Here is a 20,173-nt window from a genome sequence, read left to right as displayed (position 1 = left end):
AATATCTAGTATTAAAAAAGAGGAGGAAGAAAGAGAACCCCCAAACTAAAGATTCTTATATCTACTGCTTTTGTTTTAAGTTGTGGAAAGAAGCACCACGAAATTTCAGGTTTGAAACTTTGAGTTCGTCTCACAAAGCACTGTTATCCTGCTGAATAGCGTTAGAGAGTACTGTTGGGAGAGGCCACAGATCCCAGCCCATTCTCGCTAGCTCAAGGGTATGATATAAAAGGAAGCTTAAAACTTCAGAGGAGGTCCCCCTCAGTCGTAGACCTAGGGGAGGGGAATAGTGTGAAAGCGGGAGGGAGGGAGGAACGGGAGGATACAAGTGAAGGGATAACAATTGAGATGTAATCTGAATAAATTAATTAAATAATAAAAAATGAAAAGCAAGCAAACAAACAAACAAACAAAAACTTCGGCACTCCTGCCTCGAAAAGGAAAGGAGAACAGCGTAGCACTTGGGTAGAAGGACCCTTGGGACATTCAGAATGGCGCCCAAAGGTGTGAGGCTGATGGAGTGTCACAGGCATGGCACATGGATGAAGCAGAAGGAAGAGGTGGCACAGGGAGGCGGGGCCACCCTAGGTTGTGCTCCAGCCAAGGTGGACCGGAAGGGGAAGGACTAAGCACGCACCGCTGGGGTGACGCTCCAGCCGCACCTCGCTCTCCTGTGCCCCGGAAGAGAACCTGGTTGGGTTGGCTTCTGGAAATGGCAGCCAGCAGTGACTGTGCAAAAGTTCCCCTGGTGAGTTAAATGGCAGCCCAGCTTGAGATACACCAAGTAGAGAGAGAAAGGGCGCACTTAGGAAGCTCATGCGTTCCCGGGTTTCTTGCTGCCTGCCTCTTCTCAGGCTTGCCTCTCTCCTTTCCCCAAAGTCTGGACTTAGGCTCTGACTAGCTACATTGCCAACGCTATTGGCTCTTTGGTAAAGCCTGAGGTGTGTCCGACATGTATGGAAACAGTAGTTTTTGTCCTGACTGTGACATTCTGACAGATGTAGTCCCCCCCCCATCCCCTCCCCTTTTTTGAGAACAGAACAAAGAATCTTTTATTTTATAAATAAAGATACACAACTCTTTCATCATTTGTTCATACTTCTATAAAACAAACAAGCTTTTTTTTTTTTTTGGTTTGAATTATTGGCTATCTCAAGCAAGTTATATTAATAGCACACAATTACCACATGCTCCAATTTCCCCTAAACACAGAAATTTGGTAATTAGCTTTAGAATTATATTACAACCTGAAAGTAAAACCACAATGGCTATAAATGCCATGTGTTTTCCGTTTCTAAAAATAAAAAAAAATTAATAAAATAAAATGTTCATTATCTTGTCAGTGACTCAACCCCATACACACAGAGAGAACACAGAGAGCAGAATTACCCTCAAGTTCTTTCAGATGCTCTGTGGCAGCTCTAGGGACACCCAAAGCAAAAGGCACAGGTACTAGTGCAAAGGCTACACATGGGCCGCGTCTGTTTGCCTCACAGAGTGGTATTCTCAATATGCTAATGGGATGGGTCCTTGTACTTGTTTTATTTGTGTTCTCCCCCCCCCCCCCAAAGAAATAGAATCACTGTAGAATTTTTCCTTCCTGGAGAAATCCCTCTCTAGCAGGAAGCTGCTGAGGTCAAGCCATTAAGTCATTGTGACTACTAAGAATGCCATCAGCTCTCTTCCGGGAGAGGAAACCGAAGAGGCTCTGGGATAACCCGCGAATTGGTCAAAATGCTAAGCAGGGCATTCCAAATACTGGAAGTATCTTTGGATAATCTAGATTCTTTCCCCCTTATAAGGGCGATTTAGGAACGAGCCAATGGGTGAACTGTGATGGTGACAGATCTGCCGTTTTCTCTTCTAAGAAAGCACAGTGTTTTCTCTTCTCTTCTCTTTTTGAGACAGGGCTTCTCAAGTACTGGATTACAGCTGTGCAGTACCATTCCTGGCTTGTTTTCACTTTCCATGGAGATGTGATATGCTGGACGGAGGAGGTAGGCAGAGGTCTAGGAGCCGGAAACTGCTGTAGATTCTGTTGCTGTGCTGTGCCCCCTATGGGGTGTGCAGGCTGTTGACCCTATTACTGTGCCCTGCCCCCCATGAGGTGTGCAATGCTTAGCTGTAGTCTGAGGATAAAATGGTCCCAAAAGTCCCTGTGTTGTAGGCTTGGCCCCTAGCTGGAGGCACTGTTAAGAGGAAGTTGGACCATGAAGGCTCTGACCTAATTGGCAGGTCAGTGCATTGATGGATCAATGATTTGGCAGCATTATTGGGAGATAAGGAAAACTAGGGAGGGGGCACAGAGTTGGAAGAAGTAGGCCATTTGTCACCAGGGGTATGCCTTTGAAAGACACAGCTTGCTTCCAGCCCCCTTCTGCTTTCGTTCTGCTTCCTGGTTGTCATGAAGTGAATAGTGTCTTCTGCTATAGGCCTCCGTGTCTTGCCTCAGGCTTAAAGGCAATGGAGCCAGCTAACCCATGTAGACCACATCCTCTGAAGTCATGAACTGAAACAAATCTTTCATCTTTGAGTGCTTCTCTCAGTGGTTTGTCAGTGATAGAAACCCCACTAACACCCCATGCTCTCCCCAGCTGTCCCTCTACAGAGGGGGCTGACTCCAAGTTCCTGCCGGCCTAGATGCTCTGTCGGACCACAGAGAGCCCTCTTTCTCCCGAACCTAAGACCTTTCTTTCTCAGTGGCCCCAAGAACACTGACTGGAGGAAGGTCAGCATCCTTTCAGGAGACCATCCCACTTACCTTTCAGTGTTTTCGATGTCTGTGGCAACCTGCCAGGACTGCTGTTGATTATCTAGAGGGGATGACGAGGGGTCCTCCAGGGCAGGTGTTTCAGCATTCTCCTCAGTTTTGCTGTCTAAACTCTTCACTCCCCCACTAGCTTCTTTTCCTAAAGAAAAGGTATTTGATAAGGAGAAGGGGGTAAGAAATCAGCAATGCAATTTCTCTACTCAGGATGTCATTATAAAGACTGGCTTACGTTTTGAGTCAAATGCCTCATTAAACATGATGTCTCTCTGAGGTAAAAGGCAAGTGTGTGTGTGTGTGTGTGTGTGTGTGTGTGTGTGTGTGTGTGTGTGTGTGTGTGTGTGTTACCCTCCTATAACATTCTGGAATGATAGTTGAAGTCAACACCACGTAAAGGTCAAAACAAAATGAAGGGCCTTACCTTTGATAAAGATTTGCTTTGTAACCTGGTATGAGTGTCTTAGATCCCTCTCTTGGGAGCAAGGATGTAGCCTGTGAACATAAGCTGGGTTTTGTTCTCAGAGTCAGGAGTGAGTGTCAGGGTCAGAAGCAGGTGACACTCAGCAGGGAGAATGGGGTGCCCCGCTGTTCTCTCTGATGTCGGACACTAGCTTCCTCAGGCTACCACAGAGCATGGACCTGCCTCTCAGTTCCGTGGCTCTCCAGTCTCCTTTAGCACAGCAATCCGTGTGAAGAAAACTTGGCCCTGTGATGCCCTAGTGCTGTGTTGACACAGTAAAGGCCTAACAGCTGAAGGGCCTTGTGAAAGACGCTCATGCTGAGTGACCGTCCTCAGCAAAGTGATGCTTAGCCTGAACTAAGACTTGTGTTTCCTGGGACTGGCCTCAGATAAATAAATAAATCCCCACAAAGCACAGACATTGCTTCAGCCATAAGGTGACATGAAGTTAGATGGAGGATGACAGTCTTCGGTCTAGGTACGCACTTTATCACAATCTCCTATTTTACCTTGAAAATATTTATATCCACAGGGAGTATCTTGGTACTGTGGAAATGACCCACAAGGTCAAAGAACTAGGCTTTAACCTTCTCTGGCTTTGGTAATTGTTTACTTGCTCCTTCATTCATATTCCCATAAAAATATTTCTTGAGTATCAGCTAAATACCAAACACTAGGCTTGATGTGAAAAATAAGAGACATAGAAGAAACACTGGTTCTCTCCTCCTCTTTCTCCTCCTTCTTCTCCTCTTCCATCTCCTCCTTCCTCTCCTCCTCCCTCTCCTCCTCCCTCCTCCTCCCTCTTCCTCCCCCATCTCCTCCTCCCTCTCCTCCTCCCTCTCCTCCTCCTTCTCCTCTTCCCTCTCCTCCTCCTTCTCCTCCTCCCTCCTCCTCCCTCTCCTCCTCCCTCTCCTCCTCCATCTCCTCTTCCCTCTCCTCCTCCTTCTCCTCCTCCCTCCTCCTCCCTCTCCTCCTCCCTCTCCTCCTCCCTCTCCTCCTCCATCTCCTCCTCCCTCTCCTCCTCCCTCTCCTCCTCCCTCCTCCTCCCTCTTCCTCCCCCATCTCCTCCTCCCTCTCCTCCTCCCTCTCCTCCTCCTTCTCCTCCTCCCTCTCCTCCTCCTTCTCCTCCTCCCTCCTCCTCCCTCTCCTCCTCCCTCTCCTCCTCCATCTCCTCCTCCATCTCCTCTTCCCTCTCCTCCTCCTTCTCCTCCTCCCTCCTCCTCCCTCTCCTCCTCCCTCTCCTCCTCCATCTCCTCTTCCCTCTCCTCCTCCTTCTCCTCCTCCCTCCTCCTCCCTCTCCTCCTCCCTCTCCTCCTCCATCTCCTCCTCCATCTCCTCTTCCCTCTCCTCCTCCTTCTCCTCCTCCCTCCTCCTCCCTCTCCTCCTCCCTCTCCTCCTCCCTCTCCTCCTCCATCTCCTCTTCCCTCTCCTCCTCCCTCTCCTCCTCCCTCTCCTCCTCCCTCTCCTCCTCCATCTCCTCCTCCATCTCCTCTTCCCTCTCCTCCTCCCTCTCCTCCCCCCTCTCCTCCTCCCTCTCCTCCTCCCTCTCCCCCTCCCTCTCCTCCTCCATCTCCTCCTCCATCTCCTCCTCCCTCCTCCTCCCTCTCCTCTTCCATCTCCTCCTCCATCTCCTCCTCCCTCTTCCTCCCCCATCTCCTCCTCCATCTCCTCCTCCCTCTCCTCCTCCATCTCCTCCTCCCTCCTCCTCCCTCTCCTCTTCCATCTCCTCCTCCATCTCCTCCTCCCTCTTCCTCCCCCATCTCCTCCTCCATCTCCTCCTCCATCTTCCTCTTCCCTTTCCTACTCTTTCTCCTCCTTCTTCTCCTTTTCCATTTCTTCCCTCTCCTCCTCCCTCTCCTCCTCCCTCCTCCTCCTCCTCCCTCTCCTCCTCCCTCTCCTCCTCCCTCTCCTCCTCCCTCCTCCTCCTCCTTTATTTCCTCCTTCTCACAGTCCTTCTGGTCTCCTCTCCCTTTTACTCCTCCTTGCTCTCTTCTCCTATAGACCAGATCTTTTTATATAGCTCTGGATATTCTGGCAAAAATAGCCAGTAGTGCCAGTACAATGCCAGTGCATTGCCTCAAACTCACGGCACTCCTCCTACCTCAGTTTGATGACTGTTGAGGTCACAGGCACAAGCTACCAGTAGATAATAGCACAAAATAAAATAAAATAAAATAAAATAAAATAAAACAAAATAAAACAAAAAACCAACAATAAACCAAAAAACAACAACAACAATAGCAAAAAAACCTCTACATATAACAGCAAAGCTGTTGTCCAACATTATGCAGTTTGGAGAAAAGGTATCTCCTGTGTTTTATACTCTGACTCCACTTTATTTTATTGTGTAGACATACTTCTAGAGAAATTGAAAGTGTTTTCTATCATAGAGCACTTATGAAATAGCAGCTTCTTAGCTCAGTCTTACCAATCCTACTGGCCTTTTCTTTTTCTTTTTTTCTTAAAAAACAAAACAAAAAAAGACCAAACAAAACAAACAAACAAACAAACAAAAAACCCTCAAGCTTGTGAAAAGATCAGCTACTCATAGGAAAAATCTAAGCTCGCTATAGCAACGAGTAACAACTCTTCGTCTTCTGTCCTCCAACCTAGCAACACAAGGAGAAAGGGACAGACTGTGAAGTATTGGAACTTCCTCAAACCACAGTAGAAACAGACCTCAGAGAACTCAGCCAGAGCACAGCATGAGTTGCCTGAGGAAGTTGTGCTCTGCGGCCCTGTGCCTTGTGCACATTGAACTTGGGGAAGGTGGCTTCCCCGAGGAATCGGTTTTTCCAGTTTTATGGTGTGCTATTGGGTGGAAATTAATCAAGCACACAATTTAGTAGGTTATCTTTTTACAGTTTGGGGGCAATGACCTCTTAAAGCCATTTGCATCTGCATCCTGGTCCCAGTGCGGTTGTCCATTTGACACACCCACCTCTGGACCGAATTCATCCATGGGCTTGAACTGAGCTGGGTGATTTGGGAGAGGACCAAGGGGGCTCCTTGGGAAAACCCTCTGCTTTTTAAACGTTGAAGGCTAGGTAACCCAAAGGCGTGTGTGGAATGTACCTTTGACTGATCATTTCAGAGATCGTCTGTGGAACAAAGATCCTTAGCCTTCATGTGCCTCTAAATATGCGTCTCTACCCTTTCTCTCTTCCACTGCGCTGGCACTTAAGCTCTGTTGGCTGCGCACAGAGACCTATGTTCAAACCGAGGTTCTCTGAGAACTTGGTGGCATTATTCTGTCATCTGCCATTTATAGCTAGTGGAGTTTTTGTATGTGGTCTATTTATGGCTCTCGGAGAAGTTGTAGGGTATAATCTTTAAACTTTTTGAGTCCTAAAGTGGCTTCTAAATATGTCTCTGTGTAAATGCTTTTTTTTAATGTTAACTTTTCTTGACACTTGATTAGGATTTACCCTTTATTCTGAAAAATTTACCTATAAGAGGGCATCTAAAATTTATATATTAATTTTACATATATTTGTGATGTACCATTTAAATATAAGTGGCAGATGCTCCAAATACTTTAGCATATATTCCCTAATGCATAAGGTGTTATGGATGGAAGATGGATCAGTGGGTAACAGTAGCAGGCAGACCTGAGCAGTAGCCAGGCATGGCTGCACATGCCTATAGCTCCAGCATGGTGAGGAATGCTCAGGGAGCTCCCTGGCTAGCCAGCTGAGCCTAAACAGTGAGTTTGGCTTTAGTGAGGGATTCTATGTCAAGAGGATAAAGCAGACAGTGATCTAGGAAGGCACTCTGGCCTCTGAACATACAGGCATATGCACCCGTGTATACACACATGCATGTAAGAGACACACACCAAACATACAAAAAAAAAAAAAAACAGAGAAAGAAAGAATAAGGATATTTTATTATATTGCCCCTCAAACAATGATCATACCAAATAATTCTAAAACTTTGGTTTTATAGTTCAACAAAACCTGATACATATAATATTATTATTTAATATCTAGTCTATATTCAAACCTGTCCAATTGTCCCAACAATGTCCTCCTTAGCTTTATTTTTAAGTTGAGGGACCCAATTTAAAGGCTACACACAGCAGTTACTTTTCACATTTCCTCACATTCTTTTTTATTTAATGTAGTACTGTTCTGTTTTTTTTTTTTTCATCTCAGGAATGTTTTTGAATCAAGAGTCCAGAGGAGTTGTCCTTTAGAATGCCTTTCTTTTCACCTGTATCTGTCTGACGATCCTCTATGCCTAGGTGTCTAGTAAACATTTTCAACAAGACCATGGCAGAAGTGACACCAGGTTTCTGGTTCGTCACACAGGAAAACGCATAAGCCATTCGATCCACTGTTCATGATGTGAATGTGGCTGAAATGGCGAGAGGCAACCTTTAGGTGTTGCAGTCACCCCTTTCTCTTTGTTACTGTAACCTCTCATGGGATTCACTGAGACAGTGTGACAGTTTTGATCCAAGTATTTCTGGCGGTAGTACTTTATTCAGTGGGAAAAGTACTTGTCGTTCAAGTCTGATGACTGGAGTTCGGATTGTTCCAGAACCCATGTAGAGCTAGGCGAGTGTGGTGTGACTGTGATGCCGGTCCTGGGGCCATGCAGACTCCTCCTTGCTGTTCATGTGCAGGCCTAGCATTCTTTCACACTCTATTCTGCTTTGCTTCCCTAGATGGACACTGGGGGCTTCAGCTGAAAGTTGGCGTAGCCCAGCTCTTTCTAAGTGCGGTTTCAGATACTAACTCTGACAGTTCTAGAGACCTTTCCTGTGCTTTGTATTTGTTAAGTGGGTTTGAAGTGTTTCTGGATTTGATTTCTTCCTCCTCCTCCTCCTCCTCTTCTTTTTCTCCTCTTCCTCATTCTTCCTCTTCCTCTTCTTCTTTGTTTCTTCTCTTTCTTTCTTTTTTAAAGTTACAATGTTTGTTTCTTCCTGGTATTTTTATCTACCTTGTTTCCTCGGCTCTTTTATTCTTACTAAATTCAATCTCAATTGCTTGTCAGTTTGGAAAAATTATTTAACCTTTCTGGTTTGCTTAGGTACTCCTTGTTTGTTTTTCAGAGCTTTGGGAGATATTTGCCAGCCTCTACTTTCCCCCTGCAGTTGGAAAGGGCCCATGTGACAGCTGTGGACAATGGACTCTTCAGAACCCCTTCCTACACATCCTCCTAGAGAATGCCCATCCTTTCCAAAAGCTGAATGAATGTTCCACTCTACCTCTGACATCACTGGACTATGCCATAGATGAATAAACGTACTCTTCCCATCTATTGAGATATGGCATTATTTCATAAAGCAATTACCCCACCCTGACAAGCTAATATGGATTTATTCTTTTCCTAATATATTTTTCTGTTATTTTGCTGAAAAAAATTCTTTAACTGGGAAGGGAAAATGTTCATAGGTTTATGTCAATATTTCTGTCACATTTTCCTCTCTAACTGTGTTTCCTTTTTGTTGGTATAAGATGGAGAATGCAAGCAATATATCTACTTATTTAATAAGCATTGCTTGACTCTTGGAGTATTGTGTTAGATGCTGGAGATGTACTCAAGACTACCCAAGATCAGAGAACCACAGGCAAGAAAACAGGTAACAAATGACAACCTTTATGTAACATGTGCCAACTTTAGCTCCTTGGGAATGCTTGAGGGACAGCTTGAGGTGCCAGGAGTAGCTTTCTGCAGGAAGGCATATCTAAATTATGTCCCCCAGTAAAGTTCAGGGATGGGGCAAGGAGAAAAGATGAGTGTGGGGCTGGATAAAATGGACCATAACATCCCAGGCAGAAGCAAGCACATAAAAGGACATGTCTGTTGAGGTTCCCCAAAGTAGCTCAAGATATTTTGTGTGTGCCTGAGTTGAGTACGGGGGGGGGGGGAATATGGGGTATTGCTGGTGGTCTGTGAGGTAGAGAAGCGATCAGGGGCAGTTTGTAGATGTCCTTTTGATCTCCATGAAGGGCTTAGCAGAAAAGATGGTGCCCAATGCACTTGGTCAGCAACCAGTTGAGGTCTTCATCCCTAGCTTCCTGCCTTTGCCTGCCTGACCTTGAAATGGGACCCTTGTTTAATGCCAGCTTGGGCTCTCGGTGCTGGTCTTAGCAAAGGGATCAGCATGTTTCCAAATGGTGACTTCAGCACCGTATTTTGCTTTGCCTAAGAGAGTGACTGTGCATCCCAAATAATTTCCTATTATGAAATGAAAAGTTCTGTCCCCTGAAAATCAATTTCAGGCCTCAGTGAACAAATATTTGCTTCGGGGGGTGGGAGGGGACGGACAGGAGACCGAGAGCCTGCAGAGTACCTTGAAATCATGCTAAGATAGCTGCGTCACTCGCTGTTCAGAGCTCGCTCACTGAAGTTTCGGCCACTTTCCTTAAGGGTCTTGCAAAGATTTTTGCTTTCAGCTCCTTGGGAGTTCGCATTTATTTTTAGCCTGTTTACAGATAACTTAAGAGGGAGGTTGGAGGAAAAATGAAGAGAAACCAACCGTGGAGAGGAAGGCTGGATGTTCTCACGTTCATTAGAGATGGTCAGTCTCTCATCGGGAATGAGGCATCTCAGGGGAGCCACAGAGGCCTCCAGCCTCTGAGGTCCCAGCACTGGCCAGAAGACCGGGTACAGGTCTCTTCTCTTCTCTTAGCACTACAGCTCTCTTTCCCTACTTGTATTTTCTTTTTCCCCCCTTTTACTATTTTTTATTAATTTATTCATATTACATCTCAATTGTTATCCCATCCCTTGTATCCTTCCATTCTTCCCTCCCTTCCATTTTCCCCTTACTCCCTTCCCCTATGACCGTGAGGGAGAGAGACCTCCTCCCTCTGTATATGCTCATAGGGTATCAAGTCTCTTCTTGGTAGCCTGCTATCCTTCCTCTGAGGGCCACTGTCCCATGAAAGTCTTCACTCACCAGGAAAGTGGGTCAGAGGGGAAGATATCCTATTGGGACTCTACGTGGGAGAAGCATGGGAGAATGGGGAGATAGAAGGATCCAGAGGGTCCTAGAAACCTATAAGAAGAACATTATGATGGGCAGATCTGGGCCCAGGTGTCCAGCGCAAACTATGGCGCCAGCCAAGGACAACACGCGCAGTAAACTTCGAACCCCTACCCAGATCGAGCCAATGGACAGGACATCCTTCACAGTTGAGTGGAGAGTGGGGTCTGACTTTCACACGAACTCTGGTGCCCTACTTGTATTTTCACATACCCTCCATTTCCCTCTCCTTCGCTGCCCATATTTGCATTTCTCTTTTCTCTAGCCACCCAGTAACACCGGGTGACACTGCCACTGACAGGGCTTCCTTAAAGGTCCTTAGTTTGGCTTCCTGGGTCCAGCAAGTCATTATTACTGTATTGACTTGGTGCCTCTGTGCAGGTATTAAATCACTCTTCCCTGAGCTCATCCTGTATTGCTGCTCTGTCTTTCATTTCCTTGATGGCAGGGGCAAGTTTCCTATGCCCTGTGCGCTCTGACACATCTGTTGGCACAGTCTTCACAGAAGGGGTTTTTGCGACAAACTTTGTCTTGACTGAGTGGAAAGAAGACAATGAACGTGACTTACTTCAGATGCATAGCTGCCCCTTCGGAGTGGCTCTTAGCTTTTCTGACTCTGCACTGTGCAAAGAACTAAAGAAACACAAGGCGTAAGCCAAGTAACCTGCCTCACCATCTCTTGATTTGGAAACTATGCTCTGTGGAGCGGAAGTTGGTTATAGTAATTCTCTAAGTTGTTTATCTACGCTAAAAAACGGTCTCAAGGGCTGGAAAGATGGCTCAGTGCTTAAGAAGCACTGTCTGCTTTTCCAGGGGTCCTGAGTTCAATTCGCAGCAACCACGTGGTGGCTCACAACCATCTGAGACGGGATCTGATGCCCTCTTCTGTATGGCATTCGCTTCTGTCATGCAAGCATCCATGCAAATAGTGTGCTCATATACATAAATAAGTAAATCTTAAAAAATAAGACACTCTCAAGAATTTTCTACATGATAGTAAGTAACACAAAACACGTGACTGGGAATAATGATTGTACTAAACACAGGGATCCTCCATCGCCCTAGAATCTGGAAGTGATGGGGCAAAACCCCCTTCAACACTCACTGTCCTTTTCTGTCCTCCTTGTGTCACTATAGTGCCAGTAACAGCTCTCTTGCTGGCTCCATGTAGCCCTGTGAGAAAGCAGGAGGACCAGGTTCCCTCCAAACACAAGGGGGGAAATGATGGAAGATGCACGCGTCTCCATTCCTCTATCTCCAGCCTGTAAATCAGGGTCGAGCAGTGTGCAAGATGCATTGCCAACGTAACTAGCTAACTGCGACTGTCTCATAATGTATGTCAGGGCTACGCTATTATACAATGTCTCACCGCCAGAAGTTCCATCATAGGGAACCGGAGTAGTGGGTGGTTTTAGGCAACCCTTGGGGTTATAGAATCTGGCTACATGTATATTCTTTAAACAGGGCAACTTTCTTGGCTGAAGGTCTTTTGTGTTCCTGGTGAAGTTGTTCCCTTCTTTGCCATCCAGGTCAGATTCAAGGTGACGTCGTCAGAGGACTTTGGTTACGCCATCTAGAGTAGCCAACTCCCTCCCGGAAAGTTATTACATTGTGTATTCATTCAATTTCACTTACCTGCATATTTGGGGGTTTTAGAACATTTGATTATCTATCTTTCTCCCTCTCCCTCTATCTCTCCCTTCCTCCTTTCTTTCCCCCTCTCTCCCTCCATCCCTTCTTCCTCATCCCCCCTCCCTCTAGAATGCATACTGCTTGAGGACAGGGCCTTTGCAACCCCTGCCACTGCAGGCTTTTAGCACCCAGGGCAGCACCTCATATGTGATAGATGAACAACGAATATTTGCTCAAAGAATGAATTCGTGTTTTCTTTTAGGATTTCAACCACGGTTTCTATTTTAGGGTTTATTTTGGTTCATTTCTTCTAGCTCACTGTTCTATTTTGGTACCAATTGCTCCTTCGTACACTAGAAAGTAAAATGTTTACTTGTGGCTAAATTCTATTTTTATCTTTTTGTTGCTTGCTTCTTTCCTTTGTGTGGACCATTCCCTTTGCCTTTCTTAGCACACTTCTGAATACACTGGGCGCCTATTACACATTCCGGTCTTGACTTCATCCTGTGTTTCACCTGTATCTGGGCCGTTAATTTCTGTTAGTACCCCTTGAGTTGTCAGTTCCCAGTTCTCAGTCCTGCTTTGTAGAAAAGATATTTCAAATTTTAACATCTTCCTCTTTTCCTTTTTTTGTGACGACATCTCTACATATTTTAAAATCTGAATTTTACCATGGCAGTCCATTTCAGAGGAAAAATCTATCTTACCCTAAAGAGGTAGGGGGTGTGCGGGATGGGGGGTGCTGGTGGTGGGGGAAGTGGCCTTCAGATGACCTGGGGACACTGTTTGCTGTAAGCTGTGGCTGAGAGGCATGCAGAGTCAATGAGGGCTAATGACAGAGCAATGTGAGATGAGGAAAAGGGTAGAAAAAAGCAAGTTCACAAAAAAGGAGCCCCTTTTAGAACGAACAAGTTCTCATAACTTATTGAATGAGGAAAAGAAAGCGAGAGAAAAACAGTGGTCAAAGAAAACAGGATTCTCCAGCTCCCTTAGCAGCCGCCCCGACTTTCTGCCATCAGAACTAATGAAACCAATGAGCTCATTCCCTCCAATGGCAGGAGACAGGCAATAGTGGTCAGCATGATGCATGTAATTGGTAATAAGAGCAGATTTCTTACCTAAGTAGGCACAAGGAAGTGAGAACAAATATTTTTTCACTATCGGCGTAGTGATGGGATTATATGAAACAGTGCTTCAATTTACAACTTAAAAGTGTTAGACTATCAAGCTACGACATGACTAAAATTATTCCCATCTGTCATCTTCCTATAGAAATGCAGCTTTCAGAGCCTCTCTCTACCTGCTATAACCCAATAATCTTTATTAGATGTAGGTTTTGCCTCACATAGCTGTAATTTACTTTAATTTTGTTGGCTATGAAAAAGGAAAAAAATCATCTTAGGAATATTTTCCTTCATTTCTTTGGCAAAAACACGATCTTGCCAAGCATACAATCTTTTCAAATGTCTTGTGCCAGTCAGACATGTGAGATAGCAAAATTTATATACACAGAGCACGGGATACAGAAGAAGATCTACTGAAATGCTTTTGGGATGAAGGACACAGAATTTGCTTAATTGGAGAAGGACGGTCTTCATTATTAAATGCAAGCTCCCTGTGGGAGCTCTAAAATGACTTGAGGTATACTTTCCCAGAAAAAAAAAAAAAAGCAGAGCCATATTCTTTACTCTTGAATGACCTTGTATCTCCTTTTCCTCTAAAGAGTAAATGTATATTCTGATGACATCATGCAGTAGAAAGACTAAGTGAGATACACCACAGTAGGGCTAGGGAGGTGCTCTGACATAACAATAAACTGCGCATGTATATTGCTATGGAAATTTTGGTTTCAGTATTCAATCGCAGCCCAACACCGACAGGAGGCTCTTACATAAAGCCACTTGGAAACTCCATTGCAGTAATGTTTCCTTTCCTCAGCAGAGAGGAAGAAGAAGAGTTGACCTTCAGCATCTGCAGAGGGCAAACGGAAGGGAAGGCGCTCACCTAAAGATCCCTACAACTTCTTTGTAACATTAAGAGAAGCAAGTCGAGTAGAGCTTCTGAGTAGAGAGATCATATCGGCAGTATAAAGAGTAACCCGGAGACCCTGGGGACTATCTGGTTTCTAGGAGACAGAGGGGGCGGGGCGGGGGGTGGAATGGAAGGGAGCTAAGTTCAAGTAAGGTATTAGTAGGACCGGGGTATGTGACTCAGTGGTAGAGTGTTTGCAAAGCATACAAAGGCCCCGGGTTCAATACCCAGCACTGGAAAGAAGGAGAAGGGAAATGGGGTGCATTAAGAAGCTCAGTGGGGGTTCTCTGTCTAGAACATTCCCCATACCGAAGCTACAATGGAGCTACCATTGTTCGGATAAACAGCAGGTCTTGGAAAAGTCATCTGCCATCTTAACTCTCAGAATTAGATGAATAAATGTTTCTTCCTTGCTGATCTGTGACACATACATTAAAAACTATATGTAGAATGTAATACATACGTATCAGTCCTGGGAAGGAAGAACGGCCTCTTGACCCCTTTCCTGTGACTTCTCCCACCCCACCCAGGATTTGCAAGCATCTACATTGCACTTTCTACTGCATGGCTCCTTCAGACCTACCCACACGTCTCCTTACATACCTCAGTTCGAAGCCTGGGTAGGACAAAACCAGTCTCACAACTCTTCCACATTTCTTTTATTTTTTTTAATTGATTTTACTTTATTTTTTATTAATTTATTCAGCTTATATCTAATTTTTTTTATCCCCTTGCTTGTCTCCTCCCATTCCTCCCTCTCTCCCTCTCTCACTCTACTCCAATCCCCTAGGTCTGTGACAGAAGGGGACCTCCATATGGTCATAGGCTATTAAATGTCATTTTGGTAGCCTTCCCATTCTTTCTCTGAGTGCTACCAGGCCTCCCCACCAAGGGGAAGTTGTCAAATATGTCTCTCACATTTCTTATCTCATTTCCCCATTCTGCAGTAAGTTTTCTAAGATGGCTGACCTTTTTCACTCTACTTTTATAACAATTGATCCCAAGTTTCAATATTATGGCATATGTCTTAGTCTTCCCAGTTCTTCTAACACTCATGCGCTGTAGTCTGTGGACCAACGTTTTCTTCAACTCATTTCTGGCATCTATGGTCACTGGAGTCAAATATTCCCTTTCTTCTCAATGCATGCTAGCAAGGGAACCCACAGCCAACTCTCTATGCAAATCGTGTAATGGCCTGAGGTTTTCTGGGTAGAAACAAGCTAACCCACAGCTACCAATAATACGCAAAAAAAGAACAAAACCTAGTGACACCAGTTGACATTTTCTGTGCTATTCTAGGAGTGGGAATGTGACTTCACACACAATATAAACAAGACAGGAATCCAGAAGAGCAATGTAGGATTAACTCCTGAGGTTCAACGCAGGAATTAATAGAAGGAATAAAGAAATAGAAAGGATTTAGTACACAAATGTAGGAAGGGAAAATTCAAAATGCCTTCTTTAATAGACTACTCCATCCTTATCTAAATGCTGGTAGTGTTTTATTTTGCACTCGAAAAGTTTCCAGGAACCATTTCAAATACACTCTTGCCTGCATATGTTTCCAGTGCTGTAATCTCGCTGGTTTAATGACATTTTCCTCCTTGCTACCTACCACTAGTGACTTATCTTCAACATAGGATTTAACCACGTATACTTTTATTTTCTTTTAGAGTAACTAGGAATTTCTCATGAGAGAGAGAGAGAGAGAGAGAGAGAGAGAGAGAGAGAGAGAGAGAGATCATCTCCTATGATTGTCTTAACTATACTGGTACCAAGACAATGCTAGCTTTTGCATGCATGAATTCAAGAAACTTTTGAAAAGAGTGAGACACTGTGTGTGTGGAATGTGGGAAAGTATGTACATCCTTCCAAAAAGAGGAAACACACAAGGGCTGCAGATTATACATGGTCTTCAAATACACTCAGTTGAACCAACGGCACCTACTTCTCTGTATTCTATTTTTGTTTTTCGTGACAGGGTTTTTCTGCATAGCCTTAGCTGTCCTTGAACTCACAGAGAACAACTTGCCTCTGGGATTAAAGGAGTAGGCCACCATCACCTGGGCTATTCTGTATTTTAAAAGGATTCAACTCTAAATAGTAATGACTTTAGAGCAATCAGAAATCCAAGAGGGGATTTCATCTTACAAAGGAAAAGAAAAATCAAAGACACTTTCAGGTGTTCTCTTTTTAAGAGTTACACATAAAAGGCATTAGAGAAGAAGATATGGGTTTATTTATTATTTTCTTTCTGGGTCTACTTTATTTTAAGTAAAGTGATGATTTCTAGGTCAATCATTTTTTTTTCCAACAACATGATTTCATTCTTTATGGCTGATCAATGCAATTTATGTATACCACATTTTCAGTATCCAATCATCTAGTGATGGGCACCTAAGCGGATTCTGTGTCCTGGTTATTCTGATCAGCATGATGGACTTTCATTGCAGTTTTTGCTTGCATTTTCTTGATGGCCAGTGATATTGAGCAAATATTTATTAGCCGTCCCCCCTCCCTGTCTGTCTCTCTTTTTTGTTTCTCTCTCTCTGCCCTTTCTATATCGACTAGGATGGCCTTGAACTTGCTGTAACCCTACTGCTTTTGCCTCCTAAACATTTATGTCACTATTTATTTTGTTGCTTTATTGTTTCGGATTTATCATATGAATTATATGTGTTCCCTTCCTACCACTTCCTCTTCCTACCCCACCCCTTGTGTGGTCTTCTGTTAAAGCCCATGAAATCCACCTCATGCTGCTAGCACGTGTGGATGTAGTACCACCTGATAAAGCATGGTAGCCTCTCAAAGGCCACAGCCCTGGATATAACTGACCTTCTCTCCTAACTCTGTAGTTAGGGAAGAAATTCATGAACTCATCCTCCATTCATGCAGGGACGTGGGTTGGCTTGATACTATGCAGGTCTTGTGCAGACAGTCACAGACATTGTGAGTCCATTCACTGCTTCCAATCTATGGGCTCTGGAAACCTAATTCAGGTAAAGAGGCTTGGCAGCAAATACCTCTACCATCTGAGCAACTGTGCTGTCAACCCCTTACCTGTAAATTTTGAAATAAGTTATTTATATCCAGAGATAACCTTGCTGAGAGTTTGATCAATTTAGGTGTCCTTTGATTTCTTCCATTTTATAATTTCAGCCACAGATCCTGCTAAGATTTTAGACGGAAAGAAATGGACAAATAAATTCATTTAATGACAACTCATGGTGTCACATTTTAAATTTTGGTGTCTATGTGTTCATTGCTGCTATATAGAATTGTTATTGCTTTTGGAGGTTGACTTTGGATTCTTTGACCCTGCTGAACACAGTCATTATTTCTAAGAGTGTTTTTTATAAACTTCTTGGGACTGTCTACATAGACCACCATACTATGTATAAACCTTTAGGAAATCAATCAATCTCTCTCTGTCTGTCTGTCTCTTAATAGCATGCTGACTGCAGGTGGTAGAAGTATCAGTGTTGTCTTGATAAGAATGGTGAGTGGCTGCTTCTTCTAATCTCAGTACTATAGAGACCAAGGCAAGAAGATTGTTATAAATGCAAAGCCAACGCAAGTTACTATTCATTCATTCATCCATCCATTCATTCATTCATTCATTCATTCGTAGTTTTCTGAATAGAACCTAAGGCCTATGGGAAAGCTCTACCACCAAGCTACATCCCCAGCCTTATTTAAATTTTTTTGAAAGGAAGTCAGAAAGGGAGGCTAAACAGACTGGCAGTGAAGACAGGCACCAGTGAGGCGCCAAGGACTGCTCAAGTAGGAGATGGCATGTTTTTTATTTGGTCTGTAGAACACACGCCAGGGAACAATGTGAGTAAGGGATCCCTTTTAGCATAGAGAAAGGAAGCACCCAGAAAGAGTTTCCCTTCACAAGTTAACTGTCAGGCTCAGTTGCTAGAATACTCACCTAGCATACACAAAGCCCTGAATTGGAGCCCCAGCAACACATAAAATAGAGGTGGAGGTGTGCCCCTGAAATCCTAGTGCTTGTGGGAGTAGAGGCAGGAGAACCAGATGTTCAAGGTCCTTCTCAGCTGCATAGGAGCTGGAGGCCAGACCGGCCCACATGATATCTTACTTTTAAAAAGAAAAAGCCAATTATGCAAAGACGAAAGGCAGGGACGGCAAACAGGAGTGGGGGCCCACACAAGTGTAACCAGTGCAGACCGGGAAGACAAGACCATCCCTACCCGACTTTGGTGGTTTGGGTAAGAGCGGCCCCAATAGGCACAATAGGCTACTATTAGAAAAGAATTAGGAGGTGTGGCCTTGCTGGAGGAAGTGTGTCACTTGGGTGTGGGCTTGGGCTTGGAGGTTTCAAAAACTCACACTAGACCCGATCTCCCGCCCCCCCCCCCCCTCTCTGGCTACAGATCAGGATGTAAATCTCAATTACTTCTCCATCACCTTACTTGCCCTGCCTTGCTGCCATATTGTCCGCCATGATGATAATGGACCTCTAAAACTGTAAGCCAGCCCCCCCCCAATTATATGCTTTCTGTATAAGAGTGGCCTTGGCCATGGTGTCTTTTCACGGCAATAGAACAGTGACTAAGACACCAACCTACCCCCAACAACGCAAAGGATGAATACATTGTACTGTGTATGTATGTGTGAACGTAAAACCTGTGCTGTTGCTACATGTCTGAGCACTTAATTTTTAGACAAGGCATCAAGAGTGTGATGAGGCTCATCTGTCCAAATCTACTCTCTCTTATTAACCATAGAAATGAAGATGGTAATCCTTGAAAGATGGGCCTTTAGAAAGGTGAAGGAAAAATAAGTAATATTTATGCGTTGAGAAAATATCCTGTATTGGGAAAAGTGCAGCAAAACTTGTGTTTCTGGTTTTGTTGTATGCATACGCACACATTTATGTGTATGCAAAATTTGATTTTCACTGTGAAATTATCACATTACTTTGTTGTCACCAAATTGCAATACTCATTTGATTCCAAATCTTTCCCTGCTTCATTGTCCCAAGTTTCCCCTACCCAGCTTACTGAACTTTCTTATCTTCAAGTTTAAGTCACAGACACGAATTACTTCTTCTGTATTCTCAGCTCCCTTTTCCCTGACTCTGAAAAGGTCACACTCAGGAGGTTTCCAAGGAATTCTTTGGTAAGTTAAAAAGAAAATATGAATCAAATACTTTGGCAATGGAAGCCAGGTAGCCGCCTTCCTTTCTACCCTCCGCCCCTACTATGTTCCGTATAGACTGTCCTGGCCTTCATTGACAGGCCTTTGCTGCTTAAGCCAATCGGAGACACTGCAGCCCTTCGCAACTCAAGAAAGACGGGTGTCAGTTAGAACGGAGACCAGATATTGGCATTATAATTCGAATCAATTTCTGTGTGAGTCAAATGGTGTATACACATGATGACCAGAGCTGCGGTCGTCAGTTTGCTAATGTGAGGGAAGGAAGCTTGAAAAAAAAAAAAAGTCAATACTTCAAAGACCGCCTCACTTAGATTGGGAGCCGTAAGTACATGCTGAAGTTGTAGCTACCAGAAATTTCCATTGTTGAAGTCCCGATATTCCAGTGATAGTTTAAGGCCGGGGAGTGAGATTCGCTGTTTGCTCATACCCTCCCAATAATTTGTTGAGTTCCCCCCTGTTTTGAAGTCACTGGGACATAGTACGCAGTTTACCTTCTTAGAGCGTTTCATTTAGAGAAACTGAGCTCTCAGAGCGTTTACTACTCTGCTGAGAGCTTTGCATGTCTTTGCAGCCTTTGTAGCTTCTAATCAAAGTCACATTCATAAAGGGGTGTGTGTGAAAGGATACATTTAAGGACAGTTTCTACCACGGTTTCAATCCTTACGGGTTTAGACAGCAGTGACGTGGGCTTTTTATTAATTCACATCGCCTGCTTTTCTTCTGAAGATTTAAACTCCTTCTGCTTGTGTGCCTGAGCCTGTCCATGGACACTTGGCAAAAGGTCGGCTTTGCTTGCCATTTCTCTGTGTGTCTGGCATCCTACTGCGTGCGTGTACCTTTTCGATGAAACTGAAGAGACCCCAGCAGACAAATGGACTTCAGCATCTCCGTGGTGTACATCTCTAGGCAACACTGCAGCTGGATGTAAAGCCGGCAGATTTCGGGATGGATCTCACCGTCTTCCGGGCTGCAGCAGAAGGAAAGAGCAAAGCTGAGGACAGTCTCAGGACTCAGGCATCAGCCTTTTGTTTCCATTCCGAGAGGAGAACATGCTCAATAAAAGATTCCTTAAAGCCTGGAGTCTGAAACAGGGTTT

The 20,173-nt window shown here is 44.4% G+C and overlaps 1 protein-coding gene across 2 annotated transcripts in view; it reads right to left on the bottom strand.

Annotated features, from left to right (window-relative positions):
- Positions 1–20,173, bottom strand: part of RGS7BP (regulator of G protein signaling 7 binding protein) — a gene marked incomplete at its 3' end in the record, with an annotated part of 101,434 nt that overhangs the window by 20,922 nt on the left and 60,339 nt on the right. For both annotated transcript variants that reach the window (XM_084802030.1, XM_084802029.1), the window contains exons 3-4: positions 19,914–20,044; positions 2,762–2,909 (exon numbers count right to left, since the gene is read on the bottom strand). In XM_084802030.1, coding sequence (XP_084658156.1) covers positions 2,762–2,909; positions 19,914–20,044 — 279 coding nt within the window. The remainder of the gene's footprint in view (positions 1–2,761; positions 2,910–19,913; positions 20,045–20,173) is intronic.

Source organism: Acomys minous, assembly GCF_964271855.1.
Source record: "Acomys minous genome assembly, chromosome: 11".
In the NCBI taxonomy this organism is placed as follows: Eukaryota; Metazoa; Chordata; class Mammalia; order Rodentia; family Muridae; genus Acomys; species Acomys minous.
This window is presented reverse-complemented; position numbering and strand designations above follow the sequence as displayed.